The sequence below is a fragment of the Agelaius phoeniceus genome, chromosome 6, assembly GCF_051311805.1.
Source record: "Agelaius phoeniceus isolate bAgePho1 chromosome 6, bAgePho1.hap1, whole genome shotgun sequence".
In the NCBI taxonomy this organism is placed as follows: Eukaryota; Metazoa; Chordata; class Aves; order Passeriformes; family Icteridae; genus Agelaius; species Agelaius phoeniceus.
This window is the reverse complement of record NC_135270.1, coordinates 36,268,715-36,289,729: the sequence shown is the minus strand read 5'-3', so window position 1 is coordinate 36,289,729 and position 21,015 is coordinate 36,268,715. Positions and strand designations below refer to the sequence as shown.

Below are 21,015 nucleotides of genomic sequence, written 5' to 3'. Positions count from 1 at the left end.
CGGGGATCGGCCTTAGCCCTGTCTGTGCGGCCGTCGGGCGCGGCTCGGGGCTCTGGGGCTGCTGTGTTGATGGGATTTTTAACCCGCAGAACAGGTCGGGGGGGCGTTGCCCCAAATTCCTCCACTGCTGACTGGCTACTCCGGGAAAGGAGTTTCTTGGATTAAACTACGGGGAAATATAAATATATGTTTGTTTCAATCTTCATTCGCCTCGAAAGCTGAGAAATGTCTGTTATTTACACGTTGTGCAGGGAAGCCAGCTCGATATTAATTTAAAGAGGGTAACTCCAGCACTGCTGGTGATGTTCATTTGCAATTCCTACACACTGGCTATTATGTGCAGGGAACTAATCCTGCCTTGCCTTGAAAACAGAGCTTTCACTTAGCTCGCTGCGCTCCTCAGATTTCCTTTAAAAGAGAACCCTTGTTTTGCTGGGATTTTATTATTTTTAATAACATTACATAGATATTTGAATTCTCCCAATAGGTGTGTAGTGCTTTCTTTTTTCTTTTTCTCTTTTTTTTTTTTTTTTCTGGCTTTTTCTCTCATGAGCCCTTGGGGTCCTGCCGTGCTCCCGTCGCTGCCGTGAGACGGGAAAGTTGGGAGCACCCATGATTCGTTCCTCCTCCCAGTTACAGCTGTCGGCAGTGAACACCAGCCCATAGGCGCTGCATAATGGCCAACCCTCTCACACCCTGGATCGGTGTCCAGCCAGGGAGCACCGCCTAGGCTTAATTGCATCCATCTGCTGGCATTCAGAGAAAGGGTGAGCGATATGGGCCATGCTACCCCCCAGGGAATCCGTGCCTGGGAGAGTTGTGTCTCCTCGCAGGCAGACACCAAGTCCGGCACAAATCAGGCAGGGTTTTCTCCGGCCGCTAAACTCAAAGTCCTGAAATCCTGAACCCGCTGACACGAAGGGAGCGCTTGCCTCTGTGACCCCCTGCAAGCCAAGACTGGCCCCTCCGAGGAAAGAAAACCCGGAGGTCAGTGTAACAGACCCCAGCTCACCCAGCCACATTTTCCCAGAGCACCAAGAGCACCCGAAGGCAGGGAGTGACCCAGTCCCGAACCGAGCCAGATCTCCTTTAGATCGGGCTTGAGGGGCCGGGGCGTCTGATGGCCGCTAGCAGGACGCGTTTAAAGCGTTTATTGGCATTACGGCAATACAGTGCACGGTCAAAAACAATTCAAGAAGTTACAGGCTTGTCCAGGGCAGCCCTTCCCGCCTAACCCGAGGAAGAAGCTCCAGTTCTGCGCGAATTACTCCAGGAATAAAATAATGTTTGCAATTTTAGTAGGATTTTAGTTTATGTAGTAATGTCTCTCCAACTTCACTACCGCTGTTCCCATCTTATCCCCTACCCCGGGGCAGAACTTGCTCCCCACGATGAGTCGGCGATTATCGAAGAGCCTGACTTAATCTCGTACACCTGCCTGGAAGATTTTGGGATAGATTATAACGTAATTATAACAGAAAGTACTGTCCTTCGGGGCGGTCGGGATCCACATTTCACAGCCGCATCTCGGAGCGCTCCGATGGCGCCTCTGCCTCCCGTCAGCGCTCTAGCCCATTTGACAAACGCAGCTTCTCCTTCTCCCGGGGAGACGATGAACTCATGCTAACATTTCAGCCACTGATTTCTCCGATCTCTCGCTCCCAGTCCTCACTGACCCTCTCCCCAGGATCCCCCTCCCCCACCTCACCTTCATCTCCCCCCCGCCCCCCTCCGCCCCCTCCCCACTTTTCTTTATGGTTCTAGCGAACAAAAACCGGCATTTGATGCCAACACACTGTCCTGGGCTGTTTGTGCATCATGACTTCGCAGACCTCATTCATCACGGATCCTTCTCCCGGACAGTTCCCACTTTGGCTGTCAGGTTTTTCTCGTCACGTCACCTTCTTCCTCCACAGATACCTAATCAGGGAGAGAGCACATCCCAGGCACATCCAAGGCAGAAAAGTCCGCCCACCCCCACCTTTCCGTGCTCCCTGCGACCGCCCTTCAGGCCCCATGGCTTCGGTTTCCCAGGGCTCAAGAAATACAGGAATAGAGAAAAGGGCTCAGCTCTGCAGGACCTGTGCTAACACAGCTTCCCCGGTCCCAAGCTAAGGGCGCCGATTCAGTGACGAATTTCCCCAAACATGACGTGACAGCACCAAAAACTTTCTGAACGGACTGTCCACATCAATTCCTGCCAAAACACTTGCAATGCTGGAGAACGATGCTGCTGAGATAGCTAACGGCGTCTGGAGGTAGGTTAGGAAATGCTGAAGGTCTGGTTAGCGGTGACTGCAAAAAGCAGACATCGAGGAGAGTTTCTCAAGAGCTCCTAATAATGTCCAACTATTCTCCTCAGAAGAAATGTAAAGGTATGGGGGCACCGATTTAACCCTTTTATTAGTGTTTTTAAAAGCATGAAGGAAGGTACAATCCTTAAGCGATTTCTCTTGACTTAAGTGATGACTCTTCACACGGTTAATAGCTTTTCAACCATCGGCTACCACAAGATGCGCATGAAAGCATTAAAAAAACAAAACAAACAAAAAACCTCCCAAACAAAACAAAACAGAAAAACCAACAACCACAGAAAGAAACACCAAAGCAAAACCAACTAAACAAAAAGGAACTGCGGGCCCAAACTCCCGTGAGTCATCGTGTTTAATAACTAACTAGGTTCAACTCTGCATCTCTACGTGCGTTTGTATTTTCATTGTCAAAGAATAAGCGTGTATGTTCTTCACATGTTAGATTTGCAATTTCGTGTTCATTTCGACATTCCCTAACGACCCATCCCACAGAGGTGTCTAAAAGCACCTACAGATTATCTCTCATCTCTCTACTACTCTAATGTGACACACCTACTTACATTTTAGGGGTAAATAATTTGAGACAGATTTACAGTTCAACCCTCTCAGTAGACAGGAGGAGAGGTCTGCGTGGAATATAAATTCAAGAATGTAATTCTTTCTCAAACAAATAATCTGTTCCCTTTCAAATATAATTAATGTTTTGATAGTGCATTTCTTGTGAGAGAGAGATACAAAAACAGAGGCAACCTCTTGGATCTCTGTTTGTATATTTTCAACAGGAATTTACAGTACCTATCTTGTGAATGTGACAGATAGAGTGTTTTGAACATTTAGAATTTTATTTATTAGCAGAACTACAGCAAGAAACTGATAGGTCCTTACTATCCACCATGCCCATTTAATACACGGTTTTGTTGCAAAGGAAATTGCAGTTGCAGGAGGAGGGCATTAGTCTTTCAGGGGGATGAGAAATGTTCCCTGGTTCTCAGGGTGCAGACTTCTGTGCTGTTGTGCTCCGGAGGCACACGTCCTTGTGCTTTGTCTTTCGTTCTCCTCTCTCTTTCCTCCCTGGGACTGAGCCTCTGTCCCTTTTCTTCTCACGTAGGGAGTTAAGGAAAAGGGTGGGAATATTTTGGTTTTGAGTCTCTAGCGTTCACACTGGTCCGGGCAATGATGTGTTTCAAGTCACATAGTCTGAACAAAGCCATGTTTGAAATTGCCCAGAACATTCGTCAGATGCTTGTTAAATACTGTTATATGACTGCATGGTTCATTAGTTATAGATTTGCTACCTAATTCAGTGGGGTTGAATTCTCTTTTTTCCCCTTCTTCCCCTCTATCCCTCTCTTTACTTCTTTCTCGCTTTGCTTTCTATCGCTGGTTTCAGAGGAAGGTATGCAAAGACAATTCTGCCACGCTTGGGAACCCGAAATTCACTGATATCAATGAACTATCGTTCTCAATGCCTACGTCGTTTCTAAAGCACAACACAAAACTGTCTTTGTGAGGAAAAAAACCCACCAAAACAAACCAACCAACCAACAAACAAACAAAAAAAAAAAAATCAAAAGAAAACAAAAAACCCACCCAAAAAATCAAAATCAAAACAAAACCCAAACACCCAACCCCACACCAAACCCAAAACACCAAACCCATCTTTCAACTCAAAATGCTATGAACGCTGGAAATCAGTTTGAGACCAACGCCATATGGACACTACTATCTAGTTAATGAGTGGCCAGATTCAACTTCCACAATTATCAAAAGTAAATTTCGCATTCATGCCAGTGCATTGGGTCCCCATTATGTCTATAGCCTAATAATACATCTTGTCATATCGTTCATTTTCCAATGTCATATTATTTGTGAAAAATGGAGTATTAATTGGAAGAGCAGAGAAACTTTGAAGAGTATTGGTTTCCAGCTGGGGTTGCCTTGCCTCACCTCACTTTGCTCAAGCCGGTACTTTCAAAGAAAGGGAGGACACATCTGAAAATGACTCTTCATAGAAAGTGCCAGACCTGCAGTCAGTCTGAAAGTCTTTAGCAACAATAAACATTAGGAATATGCGTCATTACTAACCTTGAAAAAATAATCACTGGCCTTAGAAGAGTGGTATTTGCGCTTACAAAATACTGCAAGGAAGGCCCTCTAGTACAGGAAACAGACATGGCTATTCTGATGTCAGGCTTAAAAAAAAAAAAACAACGAAAGAAAGAAAAACCAAAAAACACCTCAATTTTTTTAAAATTTATAATCTCTAGATAGATTATTACAGACCCATAGAGTGTTATCTCCCTGTACATGGGTAGTGTAACTCGGATTTGAAGTATGCAATATTGTAACACCCTTTTAGTTTTATCGTATGTATTGTCTGGATTTACCTTTTCTAGAAACTCCTAAAATGTCTTGTAAACACCTGAATACTATGACAGAGATAACCTTAGTTCAATACAAAGTTACCAACCTCAGTCACTGAGATCCAATTAATTCGATGTTTGCCTCCAGTGATCTGTGAAAAAAAAAAAAAAAAAACCATACGGAGAGGGAGGCGACGGACACATAAAAAAGGAAAATATTTACCGCATTGATCTGATAATATGTAGGAAAATGTCAAATACACACTTTTTAACTATCGTCTTTAAAAATAACAAAAAATATTAAAAATAGCTTCGGTACCTCTGATATGCAACTGGTCTTTTTTCGCCAAAGGCTAACATTAGGGACGATCGCACTTACGTTCAGAAAATATTGTTATTTTTCTTAATGGGGAAAATTGGACTCCCGCGACTTAGATCTGTGGTTTTTAGAACTGGGATGGAAATTGGACTGACACCACTTTGCACTTTAACAATCGGATTTCGTCAGGGTACAAGTTGTTTGTTTAACCCGACAGCTCCGTGCACCCCGTCGCACGCTTTTACACACTCATTAAAACGATTATTCACGACCTGTCGAGTGTTTTCTCGTTCATTCACAGGAAAGACTTAGCGCTCTAAGATTCAAGAGCATACGGTCAGCTATACCACTGGCCGAGGGGAGAGATTACTTATCTCTGTGATCATCTGATGCGAGGCTGTCTTATCTCTACAGGTTGTAAAGCAGCAGTTCCTGGAGGTAAAAGAAAGAGGAAAAAAATCCACCCCCCCCACCCCCCCACCCCGCCGCCAACAAAACTTGCCGAAAGCAAAAGACGAGGAAGATAAGTGAAGAAGGGCTCAACACCGCTCAGCCCCGCGCGCGGGCCCTGTCCCCGCTCCCAGCCCGTGGCTCGGGCTCCCGCCGCGCCGCTCCCCGGGCAAGCGGCGGCCGGGGCAGCGCGGGGCCTGCGGAGCCGCCTCCCCTCCCTGCACCTGGCTTGGCACCGGCCCCCGCCGCCAGCCCTGCTCCGAGCTCGCTCCTCGCCCCGAGGTGCCGGTGTCGGCGCGGCCGGAGCGGTGCGGGGAAGGTATTGACAAAGCAGAGCCCTCCCCGGAACGGCTGCGAAAGAAAACGAGGGTGTCGGCTGGAAAAGTGTGTTTAAAATATAGATCACAATGTCAGCCTTCTGGGGTCCTGAGACGGGACGGCTGGAAAATAGACCGTTTAGCAGAGGGGCTGGGGCGATTCCTTTTGGACCGATTAAATCATTAAGCCAAAACAGCGACACAAAATACCACCTGCTTTGAACACTGATATTTGGATGCCGATCCCTCTGGTTTGTTTTGTTTGGTTTGCTTTGGTAGGCTTTTTTCTTTTAATATATCGATTTCTGATTTCGATATTCAGATTACCGTCCATCTATGAGGAAACCCCAGGGGCCACTCTGTTGCTGGGAAGGTGTTTTACACTTACAAAGAAACCTAAGGGCACGGAAGGCGAAGCACACATCAACTCCTGTTCAGCCTCTGCAGATCTAGAAACCCATTTTTCATTTGGAAAATATCTAAACATAATGCCCCTTTATTTAAATGAACCGACCCCGAATGCAACAAGGGATTTTAATCTGAAACGGTTTCCTAATTGCTCGAAAGGCAAGCACGTATAAGTAATTTGTTAAACTTATTGGATTGCAATAATCCACTATCAGGTTAGCTAAGAATGGATCTGTCAAGTGTGTTTCCCAGTCTAAGCTCTTTCTTTCAAACCAATCTGGTATAATAATTAGCAGACAAAGAACCCGAAATATGTAAGCAAATACCTAAAGATCTGCATAAATAAACATACTAATCAATAGCAAGCTACTCAACACTTGTCTTATTGATGAAGAGACAATCGATTTTGCTGTTCCAACCCGCAATCAGAGATCTGTATTTAATTATTAGTACTTTTACCTCCACTGATTTAGTAATAAAAATAGAGGTAATAAGTCCTACCCTTCCATCTAAATACAAATGATAGTGATGACATAACTAAAGGCAACTTACGCTTCCCAGCAAAACAAACAACTTTGCTCAAACAGAATAAACAAGCAAGCAAGAAAAGAGCTGCCTTTTCTGATGAATGCTAGATGACACCTTCACAGTTAGAAAAGATCGGACAAATACATACATGCATATACACACACGTGTATACACGTGTATATGTATAGCTATAGAAAGATAAATATAGAGGGAAAAGTTCATTGATGGAACAACAATGCCATTTTTATTTGCAGAATTCTCATCTGTTTTCTCATAAACCCATATGAGTGTGTGTATACTATATGCTAATAAAAACACACTTGGCATTTTGTACCACTGTGGTACAAACTCTAGACTGCATTTAGAGCCCTCTAGATGCACTCGCCATCAGAACTGCAGTTCAGAAATCTAAAGGGAGATTTACTCTTCACCAGCGCATTGTGAAGTTACCTATGAGCCACAGCATTAAATATATAAACGATTATGTGATATGCTTAACCATACCCCGCCACAGACCTCTCTAATAATCTGTCCCAGCTTTGCTTTGTTTGGGGTCTAGTGAAAAGTCTAATCAGAGCCATCATCTCCATTAGAAAATATATTGGTGTTGGGATGAAAGTGTGTTTGGGCGTGCAAGCATCATAGAAAGATTTGAAACGCAACTTATAGTATAGCATCGCCAGGATTTTTGATTCAAAAGAACAGTTTGGTAACCAGTGAATATTACCCTTCCTTAATTTATAAAACGATTGCATCGTTTTGAGACATGCCACGCTTCACAATGAGATTATGCTTTTTTTTTTAATGATAATGCTTTCTCTCTCTCTCTCTCTTTTATCTTTTTTTCTTTTGCCTTTTTTTTTTCTTCTGGTTGTGTTCTGAGGCTGAAAAAGGGTTCCTCTTTTTTACTCTCTAGTCAGGCTTCGGTGAGATTTTTTACTCTATAGTCAGGGTTCAGCAGGTATGTGTCTCCTCTTGGATATAACTAACTTAGTAGACTAGCTAATATTAAATACTTGAGATGAGAGAATTTCTGAGTAAAAGGAAGGAAGGTGGGGGTGTGGGGTCGAGAGGCGACGTAGAGGGGTTCTCTTCCTTCCACTAGCGAGCAGTGCAGGGCAAACACTTAGCCTGGAGGGCCTCCAAGTTAATGGGGATCTCGGCGAGGTCTCCCCCGCGGGCCGGCCGAGGCAAACCCGGCTCCTCCGCCACCGTCAAGGGAGAGCTGCCGGGAGCGCCCCGAAGGGGAAGAGCTCCTTTCACGTGTTTCTACTTTCCTGTAAAAGATGCCCCTGCGAAACATTTGTAAAGAGCTCTGAATTCCCCACCGCGGAAAAAAAAAATCAACCCAAGAGAGCCCAGGCTTCGTGCCGCCTTTGTAGTTCGAAATTCAGGCTCCCTGGTCAGGCGGCTCCGGGCGAGGAGAGGTTTCACCTCTCGGGCTTAGGTTAAGCAGTTCTTTGCAGCTAGCTTTACAGGGATGCTTTACTCACCTTAGGGTAGGGTGACAATGGCAGGCTTTTCTCAGACCCCCTCTCGTTTAGTCTTTCCTCTCAAATCACGGATAACCCCAAATACACTTGAAGGACTCCCTAGAGATAATTCTTTGAAATGGACTTTGCATTCATTTCCTCGACTGAGAGCAGCAAATCCGCTCGCTTTGAGTCTAATTCGCTAGCCTGATACTGTATTCTGTTACACAGTATTGAAGCGGGGGAGGAGGGGAGGTTGCTGGTAGTTGCTTTGGTTATTTGTTTATTTTGGCAGTTTAATTTTTTTTAATTATTATTATTATTGTTTTTGTTTTTCAAGTTTTCTCTGATTTGTTTTGCTCTGACGGAGCGAGAGGTGAGTTTAACAATCCCATTCCTGGATCGAAGCATCCTGGGCTAGTTCTTGGGAAGAGGACTTTAAACGCCTTTCCCTATGGCAACATCTGTCTGTTGGCAGCTAGAAGAACGCAACGCTGAGTCTGCATGGAGAAGGACATTTTACATCTTTCCTCCTTTCTGAGGGGAGCGCGGCGGCACGGACCCCAGGCCCTGCGAGTACAAACGCCGCCTGCAAGCCGCCCTTTTACCGCCGGGCGGGGGTTGCCGGGCGGCGGGAGAGGCGCGGAGCGGCCGCCGCGGGTTGCGGGGCGCAGCGCGGCCGGTGCCCGGGCCCGGCGGGGCGGCTCTCCCGCGGGCCGAGAGCGCCCCCAGCCCGCCGGAGGCGCAGCGCCGCCGCCGCCGCCGCCGCCGCGCCGGGCCCCGCCGCGCCCCGCGGACGCGCGTGTGCGGGCACGGCCGCTCGCTTGCGCCGGGAAGGCGCCGGGGCCGGCGGCGCCGGTCTCTGCCGTCCCGAGGATACGCGAGTGCGGATGCCGCCCCTCCGCAGCGCAGGGCGTGGGCGGCTCCACCGGTGCCCCGCGGCGCCCACGGGGCCGTCCCCGGACAGGTTTGCACCGGGCACACAACACGCCGGCGGATCTGTCACAAGTCACCGCCGGCGTGTGCTGTGCGTGTGCGAGCGCTCGTCTCCCTGCACCTGCGTCGGTTTCTGCGATGCGAAAGAGACGGGCGCTCGGTACCGCTGCCCCCTGCGCTGAGGTGTCCCGAGAACAGCGTCGCGGAAAACTCCACTTGCTGTATATTAAAAAAATTAATTATTTTCATGAGGTCAAAAATAGCAGGAGCAAAGGGGTCAAAGTCATCCGCCGGGTGGGACACCAGACGCGGCTCTTCCCCTCTGCCACATCAGGACAGCAAAAGAAGAACAGGTCGGTCCACGGAGGGCCCCATCCCGGGTCCTGCCCACGCAGCAGCGCGCCTGCCCCCACCCGCAAGGATGAGCGCAGTGAGCACATCAGTTTTATCAGTCATTTAAACTTCTGCCCCTATTGCGAGATTTCGGCACGTAAATCTCAACGTACACAGAACTCAGTCATGGAATTTGGAGAGTGGGAAGACAAAGGGAGAGTGCCTGCAGCTCTCTCATGGACATGAACGCTGCCCGTGATCCCTTTTAAGGGCGCATTTTCTCCACTGGAGCACTCAAAGCAAATTTCAGCTTAGTAAGGCTCTTTGCAGGGTCTCTTTCCTCGATCTCCCCAAATTTTTGGCATTTAGTCGCTTTCCTAGAAATTTAGAGATATTAGCACTCTTTACACAACCCCGAAAGGTGCGATAAGCCTGTAGCTTTTTCTCAAATGACAAGCTCAGAATTTTTAGAAATAATTCATTACAGAGTCCGCCTATACTCGCCATGCTAAAATCGTCTTTCATATAGCAGAGATGGATAAAGGACCAAATTTCCTCCCGACATGAGTGGTGGAGGGGAATTTTGCCTAGCCCCCGTAATATTTCAAAAAGGCAGAGCACGCTCAGGGATCTGCGGGAATGGCGCTCTCTCCCCTTCTGGTACCAAAGGACAAAAATCGCACGTGAAGTTACTTGATACCTGAGTGTAAAAGAGGAGTAAAATCCGCACTCACCCGGTGCCGTCGGAGGATTTCTATTCCCAAGTGCCATCGTGCGCCTTTCTTGCAGGTAGAGGCAGTTTCTCCTGGCATCTTTAAAAAAGGCAAAGACAACATTGCACCCGTGTGACTTTCACTGACATTAGTGGTAAACAAGCAAACAAAGAGCACGTTAACAAAACAAGATAAAATATCTACAGATTAACCACAAGAACTGCTAAATCGGCAAAGGAACTTCCAACTTACCGATTGAAACGAAAGAGCCCGAGGGGGAGGGGGAAGGCCGGGGGAGGAAACACTTTGAGGAAGAGACCGAAAAGAAAAAAAGAAGAGAGAGAGAGCGAAAATCCTGACATTAGGCACACGCAGTTTTGGTGTAACCGGTGCTTTGAAACTGTGCTTCGGTTGCACGGGCGACCTGCTTATCGGGGGCCACGGGGAAACTGTGCGTTTAGACAGAAGTCTGTCATCTCTATTCATTCGTATCACATGGATCTGCCTGTGGGGATAAGAGGTAGGGAAGATTTTCTTGAAGTGCACCTACCCTTCTGGCGGGAAGGATTGCTGGGCAGGTTTCTTCTGGAGGGTCCCATCTCTCTGGAGTAGCTGAAGTGGAGTTGAGGGCAGGTTCTCCGGTGAGGTAGGAATGTGCAGGAACTCCGCCCTCTGGGCACAGTCACACAAACCCAGCACAACAGATACAGCCAGCCCTAAAACCTCTATTGATCTTCACCTTCACCTCTTCCTAACCCATTTGCCCACCAGTTTTTGACCCATTTATCCAGGCACCTTCACCACGGGACGGAAAGGCGGGGGGGGGGGGGTGTAATAAGAACACTTCAGTGCACAGAAAAGCAGAGAAGCTGCTACAGACACTAGTGCAATGGATAGACACCTCTGCAGTCTATGTGTGTCTCTATGTGTGTATACATATTTATTGCCAATCGCTGATTTTGTAGTCGCGTAAGATGTATGCGCATATACTTTCTCGGGCGGGTGTATTATTCGCGATCACACAATTAAGTGCAATAGCGGTGATTATCTACAGGCAGACTTTTTTTTGTTTGTTTGTTTGTTTATCTCCCATCCTAAGGGAAAATACAACAATTAAAGAATAAAGTCACTAATAAAAGGAGTATTGCTCAGTGCTCTTTCTTAAGCAAAACTCTGATGTGGTTCAGTCAAAACGTAACCGGAGTTCAGTGGGAGTTTTGCTTGAGTGAATACTGAATACATGGTGATTGAGACCTCATATTAACACAAGTGGTGAGGGGGTGTGTACCTGAATCATAATTTCTGACATAAATCTTAATAATCATCAGAAGAAGTTATAAAGAGCAAAATGACGTCCCAGTTAAACTATTTTTTTCAAGTATCAGATTAAAAAAATGTCACTCCCCCAAGCAGAAGTTTTGTGCCATTTAAGCCAAATTACGTTTTTGTTCATTTTCTTTTAAATCCTTTCGTAAGAATACATTCCACATAAGGGATGATATTTTACTGTAACAAAAGAAAGATATCTAAAATATGACAAAAATTTGTTGGCCAAATATCGCGTTGAGAATTCGAGTTACTGTTTATTATGCTTCAAACATGTTTGCGAAGGCAGTCTTAAAGTCGTAATTGGATGTTTCTTGATGAGCAGATTTCTTCTCCTACGATCTACGCGAGCAAAGTTAATCACCTCCAACATCAACTAAGAATATAACAATAGCTCCTTAATTCCATAAAGACCGCCCGTCCCCCATAAACACTCTAAATTAGGAAACGCTAAAGAAACGACGCTAAGACACTGCATCATTCTAGAAATGTACATGTTTAAAAAATCCTAAAGGCTTAGCTTGAGGATTTGACATATAAACCACCGCGGAAACAAGTATCAGATAACAGAAATACTGTATGCTACACCACCCCCCCTAAAAAAACCCAATCAAACCACAAAAAACCCTTCACTACCAAAAAAACCCACCAACCCCCCCACCCCCCCCCAACAATAAAGCAACAACAAAAAGAAAAACAAACAAACCAGCACCTCGAATTCAGTGCCGAACGAGCCTGGGCAAAGATCAGCCTCAGCGAACAAAAGGGTTTCTCTGTCTGAGGAGCAGGCAGAGGTAAAGACATATTTGGGGCCTTAGCAGTCCTGACACAATCCATGAGAACTTTCTCGATTTACTGGTTCTATTTTATTTTTGTTTTGGGTTGTACTTATTTTTATTTTCTTTACAAAAATAGTCTGATTCCTGGTAACGTGTATGGAAACGTGAATAAATTACCAGCTCAGCAACCACCCCTGCACCTGGTGTAAGAGAAAGAGGGAAAAGTCTGTGGCACCTGAACTCCTTAGGCAATACTTTGCAACGCCGAGCCTAAAGGAGAGCTCTGGGAGCGAGTGCTGGCTTAAACTAAGTCTGGAGAGACATACATCAAGGCTACCCTTTTCAGGAATTATTATGCATCACGCTTATCTAATTAATGCTTATTAGCCAACCTCAAACTCTGACATGGTGAGATTGTGCTTTCCTCCAACCTGATCTGTCTCTTTCCTCCCTTCAGTACACTGACAGCAGATTTTTTTTTTTTTACATTGCAAACAAAATAATACTTTACGTATGTGCTATTGGATTTCCTACAGCATACAATCAGTTGCAAGTGGTAAATAATAAATCATTTTCTTTGTCAGCTGCAGCAGATGCTGCTCTTTTAAGTTGTTTAGGCCCTAGTACACAGAATGGGGTCTCTAGGCTTCACGAATTTAAATCACACCTATTGTATTTTATTATTTCCAATAGTTTTGTTGAAAAAGAGGTTGTTGGGGTTTTTTTTGTATTTTTGCATCACTTGTTTTAATGACAATAGAGTCAAGAAAATGGGGGAGGGTAGGAGCTTCCAAGTGGTGGTATCATCTCTCCATCCCTAAACAAAGCAATCGTTTTCTCATAGTGATGATTAATTTTGAATTGCAGGAGTGAGAGTGAAAGCTAAGAATATCAGAGAGTTCTCTCCTTCTCCCCCACACAGTGCAAAGCTGGGTGTCCCATCTCTCATCCGTAACCTTTCACTTCTCTCTCTCTCCTGCAGATCTATTTGCATCTGTTTATATATTACTTATTTTCGGGAGATTCCCTCTTTCTCCCCTTATTCTTTCAGCACGACAAACACACTGTTTGCAAGAATTCAAATTTTCCACTGCTTCATTATTCATCCCCCCGGCATTTTTTTTCTTTTTCTTCCTCTTTTCTGTCTTTCTAAGAAAAGCTCTTTAAAGCGTTTGCGATAACATCTCCGACCTAGAGATTATTTTTCATTCGGCCTATTGTCGAATGAGCAGTCGCCGATTTATTGCACTGCTGCAGAGCTCAGTTTGGGCTACAAACGTAACAAATGAACAACTTGTCCTCTGCGGACTCACCGCGGGATCCAATTAGTTCCTAAACCTTTTGCACAAGTTTTCTAATTATTTTCAAGAGTTGTGGCCTTTATAGGCTTCCCTAAACTCATCAAGACACCAATTCTTTCCAGGATTAAATGCTTCTTAAAATTACTAGCAGCGTTGCCCCCTCAAAACTAATGGATCGATTCTCCGGGCAACGCAGCTTTCTTAGGGACGCCCGCGTGAGTTACTGGGCTTCAGCAGGCACCGAGAGAAAAAAAGAGCTCGTTTTCAAAACTTTACATGTAAGCGCATCCATACAGGTTTGATTTGTTGATTCTTTTTCTTTGTTTGTTTGGCTGGTGGGTTGTTTTTACCCCCTAAAACGTTTAAACATCGGTATGCAAGGCAGGGCGTCACGTGAGCCCCGGCGCCCTGCCTCCCTGCCATGGACTGCGCCTTCACCTCGCCGCGCTCGGCTCCTGCCCCCCCTGCCCGGCCCAAGGGGCACAGCAGAGAGCTGCCTGCCAAAAAATACCGCTACTTTCACAGCACCTACAGCCAAAGTGTCCGCAGCACCAAAAGTATAGCAATACACACAGCCTAGATACTTCCGGAAGAGCGCTCCTTTAAGATAAGGGTTATATTTTATACACACACATACCATAGCTTGCTAAATTTGGTCAGACGATCATATGATAGCTGATATGTGTGTGTATATACGCACACATACACATCCTTTGCTAATATATCTCGAGTCATCATAGAGACGAAATTAATTTCTTTCGGTACAATAAGTCTTTGAATGCATTTCAGAGATTGCAGGAAGAACACGTACCTATACAATAATGCACCTTGGCCTTTTCCCCAATGTGTGCTTATATACTTAAATTGTATATGTATGTGTGTATATCTGCATACATATGCAATGTTAAGCATTTTCAGCCTAAGTCAGATGTTAGTAAAACACCATACCTCCTACTAACATTTTTTAAGCAGACTTTATAAGAGTTCTGCCCCAAAATGGACATCGAAATACTGGCCATGGTGTTTGATTAAATACTCTGATCCTTTACATTTGAAAATACTGCAGTTAAAGACAGCATGGGAGGGGGCGGGGGGAGAAAGAAAGGAGCATGTGAAAAATGGTGGACTGTGCAATAAGCAGCGCTCTGATCTCACTGTAACTTTAAAGCCTCTGCCACATTAGGGTTAATAAAAGAGACAAAAAAACTATCAAGTATATATGAATTTAGCCTATTTTTTTATTTCTGTGTGTTCATAGTAAACATTTTTGTAAGTGACAAACACGGGCATATGACCACAGTATCACAATCAAGAAATTTTAAGACGACATTAACAATCACTCAAATTTATGCGGCTTCTGCGCAACACAGGTTACATATTTGCAAGGTTTACCTATAAGTACAATAGGTATTAACATTTCACTACATTTAGAAAAAAAATAAAGGTGACCTGTTAGTGACCACATACATCAAAATATACACAACACAAACTGAAGGCAATCATTAATTTTGTCCCCTTCTGATTAATTTGAACGGGCAGTGCTGAAAACTGAAATAATGTTGCTGTTTTTTAAATTACTTCGTACACTGAGTGCATTTTCTAAAACCCAATCTTTGGTCTAAAAGTAAACAAACAAACAAATGAACAAAAAAAAAAAAAAAAGCAATTCGGTAAAGAAAATAATAAAATAATAAATGGCCAAAAGTAGATCTTGGGCATTTTTCAGTATTAATTCTGCTTAAATACAAATTATGTTTTAAGGTTTTCTTATAGTTTTCATAAATTTAGTGGTTTGGTTTGGTTTTTTTTTCTTTCAAGGTCTGCACCCACCGACATATCCATGATAACTTATAATACTGCAAACATGGAGAATCGGGCGGCTTTTAGTGATAGACTTATCATATTTGAGTAAAAAAATTGCAAAAGCAGTCACTATTTAGATACACATTCTACTATAATTTTGTCTTCCAAACTTCATAGTCTACAATGCAATCTCCCCACATTGCACCTTGCTGACACTCCTCACCTTGGTGGAATAATAAACAACCCTAAAGACTGAACAAACGTACAGAAAATGGGGGACTTAATAAAAAATACCTGGACTTTTTTGTTTTGCTTTTTTTTTCCTTTTAATTATCATTTACAATGCAAATGTGTGTAAAATGTTCACTTACAGTCTGATCCAATGGATGTTAATGTATTAAAGGGTTTGAAGAAGACCCCTGATTTTGATGTGTGAAATAATCAGAAAGTCCTCCGGAAAGTCCCGTTGTAAAACTTGGCAAAGAAGGTCTTAAGGACTCACAGGGGAGAGTGGAGGGCGCCTGTGGCGACGTGGAGGAGGAGGCTGCCCTGGCCGTCATTGAAGTGCTGCTTTGAGAAGTCATTGAAGGGTGAGGAACATGGGGGAAAAAGTAACTCGTCTGTCCTGCTAGGAGATTTACAGAGCAGGGATTTAGGGAATAGGTGCCGGAGCAGGGAACTGACAAGCCACACGGCACTGAGGCGGCCAGAGCTGCTGCTGTGAGGTGATGAGTGGCATAAGGTATCTCTCCATTGACTAGTCTATCAACACTTAACCCATTAGACGTGGAAAAGGAGTGGTTGTTTCCCAAGGAGTTTTGAGTCAACACTGAGCTGTAGGGCATGGGGTGGCTGGGGTAGGCGGACGTGGTCCCATTGTAACTCAAAGTGCTGCTGGCCCGGGGGTGGTGCAGGGAGAGGAAGGGGGACATAGGCCAGTACAAGGATCCTGCCCTATCCATGAATGTCAGTCCGGTAGAGGTGAGCCGGGCGCCCCGCTTGAAGGCCAGCTTGGCCCGAGAGGTGGTGGAGCGCCGGCGGAGCTTGCCGGTGGTGCCCCCGATGAAGACGTCGTCGCTGGAGGGGTCCAGCATCCAGTAGTTCCCTTTGCCCGGGTCGTCGTAGTGGCGGGGCACCTTGACGAAGCACTTATTGAGCGAGAGGTTGTGCCGGATGGAGTTCTGCCAGCCCTGCTTGTTCTCCCGGTAGTAGGGGAAGTTCTTCATGATGAACTCGTAGATGCCATTGAGCGTGAGGCGCTTCTCGGGGCTCTGCCGGATGGCCATCATGATGAGCGCGTTGTAGCTGAACGGCGGCTTCTCGTACTTGCCGTTCTTCTTCTCCCCCTCCTTCCCGCTCTCCCCGTCCTTGGCCCCCTCCGCCGCCCCCTTCTTCTCCTCGGCCGCTTTCTCCTTCTCCTCCAGCTCCGCCGCCGCCGCCGCCGCCGCGCCCGCTTCGCCTTTGCCCGCCAGCATGTCCGCCTTGGCCACCTCCAGGGCGCCGGAGGCGGCGGCGGTGGGGGGCGGCAGGAGGTGCTGCCCCTTCTCCTCGTCCTCCTCCTCGGCTGCGGCCGCTCGCTGGGGCTGCTGCGGCGGCGGGTGGTGGTGGTGGTGGTGGTGATGGTGGTGGTGATGGGGGTGGTGGCTGTTGTGGTGGCTGTGGCTGCTGTGGTTGTTGTCGCTCTGGACGGCTTCGGGCACCAGGCTGTTTATGCTAAAGGAGGATTTCGGCAGCATTTTCACTTCCTTCCTATCTCCCATGTCCAACATCACACACTAGTCTGAGGGGGAAAGTTGCGGCGGCTGAGGGAGCTGCGCGCGGGGCGGCGGCGGAGGCGGCGGCCGAAGCGGTGGCGGTGGCCGAGGCGGCGGCGGCACCACCGGCGGCAGCGGCGGCGGCGGCGGCAGCGGCAGCGCAGTTGGACCGCAGTCTCGAGCGCTGGCAAGTCATGTAGCACGGACAGGAACCGCCGGGGAGGGAAAAAATAATAGCAATAATAATCACCGATCAGAGAAAAATCAAACCGAGTCGCAGCGGAGGAAAGAAAAAAAAAAGGTGAAAAAGGGAAAAAACCTTCTAAAACCTAAAAAAAAAAAAAAAAAAAAAAAAAGCAACAACACACAAACACAGACACACCAAAAAAAAAAAAAAAGCTACTTCATGGTGCCCGGTTCCCCCGGCACGGCAGCGCAGGGGGAGGCAGGAGGGAGCAGCAGCCGCCGCGGGCCGGCGCGGAGCGAGGCAGACGGGCGATACAGCCCGCCCCGGCCGCAATTAATTTCAGAGCTGCCGGCACGCACCGGGGCTGTAAAACATTTTTTGGTTTAACCTTTCCCACCGGCCGCCCAATCAGGGCCGGCGGCGTGCCCGCGCGTCTGCCCGCCCGCCGGCCAATGGCGGCGCGCCGCCCCGCCCCGCCCCGCCCCGCGCGCCCCGCCCCCGCCGCCGCCGCGGCTCCCGCGGCGCAGGGATACCGGCGCAGAGGCGCATCACCGCGCGGTGCGCGCGCCCCCCGCCCCGTGCCCCCCCGGCCGTCGCCGCGAGCACAAATCCCCCCGCGCCGAACAAGTCGCGCCCGTCCCGCGGCGGCGGGCCCGGCCCGGCCGCTCGCTCCCCTAGTTCCTCCGGCGGACTCAAGTTGCCACGAGCCGCTTTGCCCCTTCCTCTGGCGACGAAGGAGGCGGGGTGGGAGGCCGGGTGGGTGAAGCGGCCGCGGCACACCAGTGGCGGCGGAGGTACTACTTTGCGGATCCCGCCGAAGTCGCTCGGCGAGTTTATTTTCCCAGGCCCGGTTATTTCTGTTTGTTATTTTGCCGAGGCAGAAAACAAAACAATCGTCCGGAGGGGACGCAGGCGGCGGGATGGGCCCGGCCTGCGGCAGCGGCCGGGGCCGGACGCCGCTGCCCGCGGCCTGCCGGGGGAAGACGGGGTCTGCTCCGGCCCGCTCGGGCCGTGCCCGCCGCTCTCCGGACTGTGAGTGGGGAGGCTCGGGAACGAGCGGCCCATCTCCTCCCCTGCGCTCGCCCCGTGTCACCGGGGCCGGAGCCGGGCTTCGCGCTTCCCTGCCCGCCGCCGCCCTCTCAGCCCCGCGCCGCTCCCGCTCGGACGCCGCTTCCCTTGCGCGGCCGCCAGAGCCGGGCGGGAGGCGTCGGGCTCCGTCCGCCTCCTCCTGCGCACTGCCGGGGGACGGAGCCAGCCGAGCACAGGCCGCGCGCCAGGCGTACAAAATAAATGTCAGTATTGGTAGCCCATGAAATGGACACTGCGGTTTCCTGCCGGCCCGGCCCGTGGGCCCGGCCGCGGGGTCTGAGTTCCGCGGGGTCTGAGTTCCGCGGGGTTTAGTTTTGCTGGAAGAAGGGATAGGGCGGGCGGCAGCGGGTCGGGTTCTCCTGGGGCAGGGAAAGGGTTGGCACCGCCGCTTTCCACAAGTAGACGCGGTGATAAAGGCTCGGGCTTACGGCCGCGCTTTGCCGGGACCAAAGGGTTGGGTATTAATTGTCCACAGCATATCGTTTTTTACTGTCAGCACGGGAACAACAACAACAACAACAACAACAACAAAAAAAAAAAAAAAAAAAAAAAAGAAAAGAAAAGCGGAAAACAAAGTGAAATACATCGTGCAGCTTTCTTACTCGGAAAGGAGAAGGGGAAGTGTAACGGACAGAGAGCGTGCTGATCGCATTCAGACCAAAGCTGTGGCAAACCTCTAGCAGCGCGTTAAGCTGCTTCACGTTGTGCTGGAGGAAAAGATGCTCTGTAGAAACAATACGTGCAGCTCAACCCCAGCTAAAACAACTTATCCCAAGGAAATTCAGGTTAGAGCACAATGCAACGAATGTAGTTCTGTGCAGACGTGCGTTTTATATATGTGTTTGTGTATGTCTGGTAGGAGGGAGGGAGGAAAAGCGAGTGTGGGAAAGAGAGAGTAAATAACGAGGACAAGTAAAATGGGCCGGTAATAAACAATTGCAATTGGGGATGCCATGAACTCTGGGCATTGGATTAACCTCGAATGACCTTACCACAATTGTATTTATTTAACCAATTTCATAACAGGTTGCTACTGACACACACACACAAGTTAATGATCAACAACCACTCTTTTTTCCTTTGTTTGTTGTGTGTTTTTAGATTTTGGGGTTTTTTTAGAAATCCAGGTTGTATGGTTTGGTTTTTGGGGTTTTTTTAATCATGACAATTTATAATTATTTCGTTTCTCAACACTGGAGTCAATGTATGGGATTTCTTGACGAAGAGTGCAATGAGGAGGATATTATATGACTCTACCATGGCAAGGGGTAAGAGGAAAGGTAAGCTTCCTGCATATTATTATGATTATGATGATCATTAACTAATATGTGTCATTATGGTGCACTAGGATCCCATTAGGGTGGCTGGGCCCAGTGCGTTTTCCTACTCGGTCTAGCATGTAATGATTCGGTGTAACCAGATTCTTGAGAAAGGACAGGTTACGTAAACATTTACTGATGTGGAGTAACTATACTATTTGTACTCTGATATGCAGGAAGGAAAGTGTTGATTAACACAGAAGAAAAAAAAAGCGAAATTAGCTGATTGCATGCTCATAAGTGCAAGCTGTCATTGAACTGCTTTTAAAATAGACACAGCTGGGTGTTTGTGTTGAAAAATTTCTTGTGTTTTTGCTAATACTGAAATAAGCATGATTTTGTATACCAAACATTTTCAGATCATTAAAATTTGTAATCTGTGCTGGTTTTAAACACAAAGAAAAGAAACAGATTCATTTCGTTGTAAAATTTGCTGATATTATATTAACTCAATCAGGTCTGTACAAATGGTGTATTGTGCCTTATCAAATCTCTTTGATCCATTTAATGCACAAAGTGCCAAACGTGTGTATTGTTTGTTAACATTGAACGTTTTATTCAAATCCCAGCTCTGTAGCGAACTGGAGGAGTTCTTGTTTAATGTAACATTGACATTGCCTGTTGAAATTTTAATGCCTTGAGGTGTTTCTTAGGTCAAAGCTGAGTTTACTTTGTGTTATGCTCAGGGATGAAAATGTAGCAGGGAAGAAAATAGAAGTTTTATCTTTTTTGCATTTCTGAGCGAAAGGCTAACACCGCAAGAAGCACACTTTAAAAACATTTGATGATCTAGATTTAACATTTGGTCATTTGTCACGGGTGCGGAATAAAACTCTGTGCACAAACTTAGGATTTATATATATATATATATATATATATATTTTAATGCTGTGGATATACAGTTCTACCAAAAAAGGAAATGTTTTGTCCAATATGTAGTACATATCGTTCTACGTCCATGAAGATTAATTCATTGTTTACGGGAGAGAAAAAGATATGTGAGAGAAGCCACGTCAATTATAATTTCTGCTGGACTTAAACTTTCGAGTCTTTTTTTTTTTTTTTTTTTTTTTTTTTTTTTTTTTTTTTTTTTTTTTGTCTCCTTCGGCAGAAAAGGCACCGTTTATAAAACTATTTACTTTGGAAATGCGGGAGTCTTACTCCAACGCCAGTTCCTTCCTGAGCTGTGCCCCGAACACGACTTCACTTCAGTGGTACCTTTGTGCATCGGGGCACTGCATGAGAGGCAGGTTTAGCAGCTCAACTCTGGCTAAACCCGAATTCTCTTAAGTGCCTCATGGCAGCA

At 46.8% G+C, this 21,015-nt stretch overlaps 1 protein-coding gene across 11 annotated transcripts; it reads right to left on the bottom strand.

Annotated features, from left to right (window-relative positions):
* Nucleotides 1-1,135: 1,135 nt before the first annotated feature.
* On the bottom strand, nucleotides 1,136-17,442 carry FOXG1 (forkhead box G1). Of its 11 annotated transcripts, XM_077180401.1 has the most exons (6): nucleotides 10,702-17,442; nucleotides 10,404-10,455; nucleotides 10,173-10,250; nucleotides 4,783-4,827; nucleotides 4,398-4,504; nucleotides 1,136-1,920 (listed from the first exon to the last, which is right to left on the bottom strand). In XM_077180401.1, exon 1 carries the CDS (start codon nucleotides 17,127-17,129, stop codon nucleotides 15,750-15,752), a length of 1,380 nt encoding a protein of 459 aa, XP_077036516.1. In that variant the 5' UTR covers nucleotides 17,130-17,442; the 3' UTR covers nucleotides 1,136-1,920; nucleotides 4,398-4,504; nucleotides 4,783-4,827; nucleotides 10,173-10,250; nucleotides 10,404-10,455; nucleotides 10,702-15,749. The 11 variants fall into 11 exon arrangements, with proteins under 11 accessions (XP_077036516.1, XP_077036515.1, XP_077036509.1 ...); XM_077180400.1 differs by lacking the exon at nucleotides 4,398-4,504 and having other exon boundaries at nucleotides 1,136-4,355; nucleotides 8,191-10,250; XM_077180394.1 differs by lacking the exon at nucleotides 4,398-4,504.
* Between the last annotated feature and the right edge of the window lie 3,573 nt (nucleotides 17,443-21,015).

Coding starts and splice junctions, on each gene's coding strand:
- FOXG1 (XM_077180400.1), bottom strand. CDS start 17,129: ATGTTGGACATGGGAGATAGGAAGGAAGTGAAAATGCTGCCGAAATCC.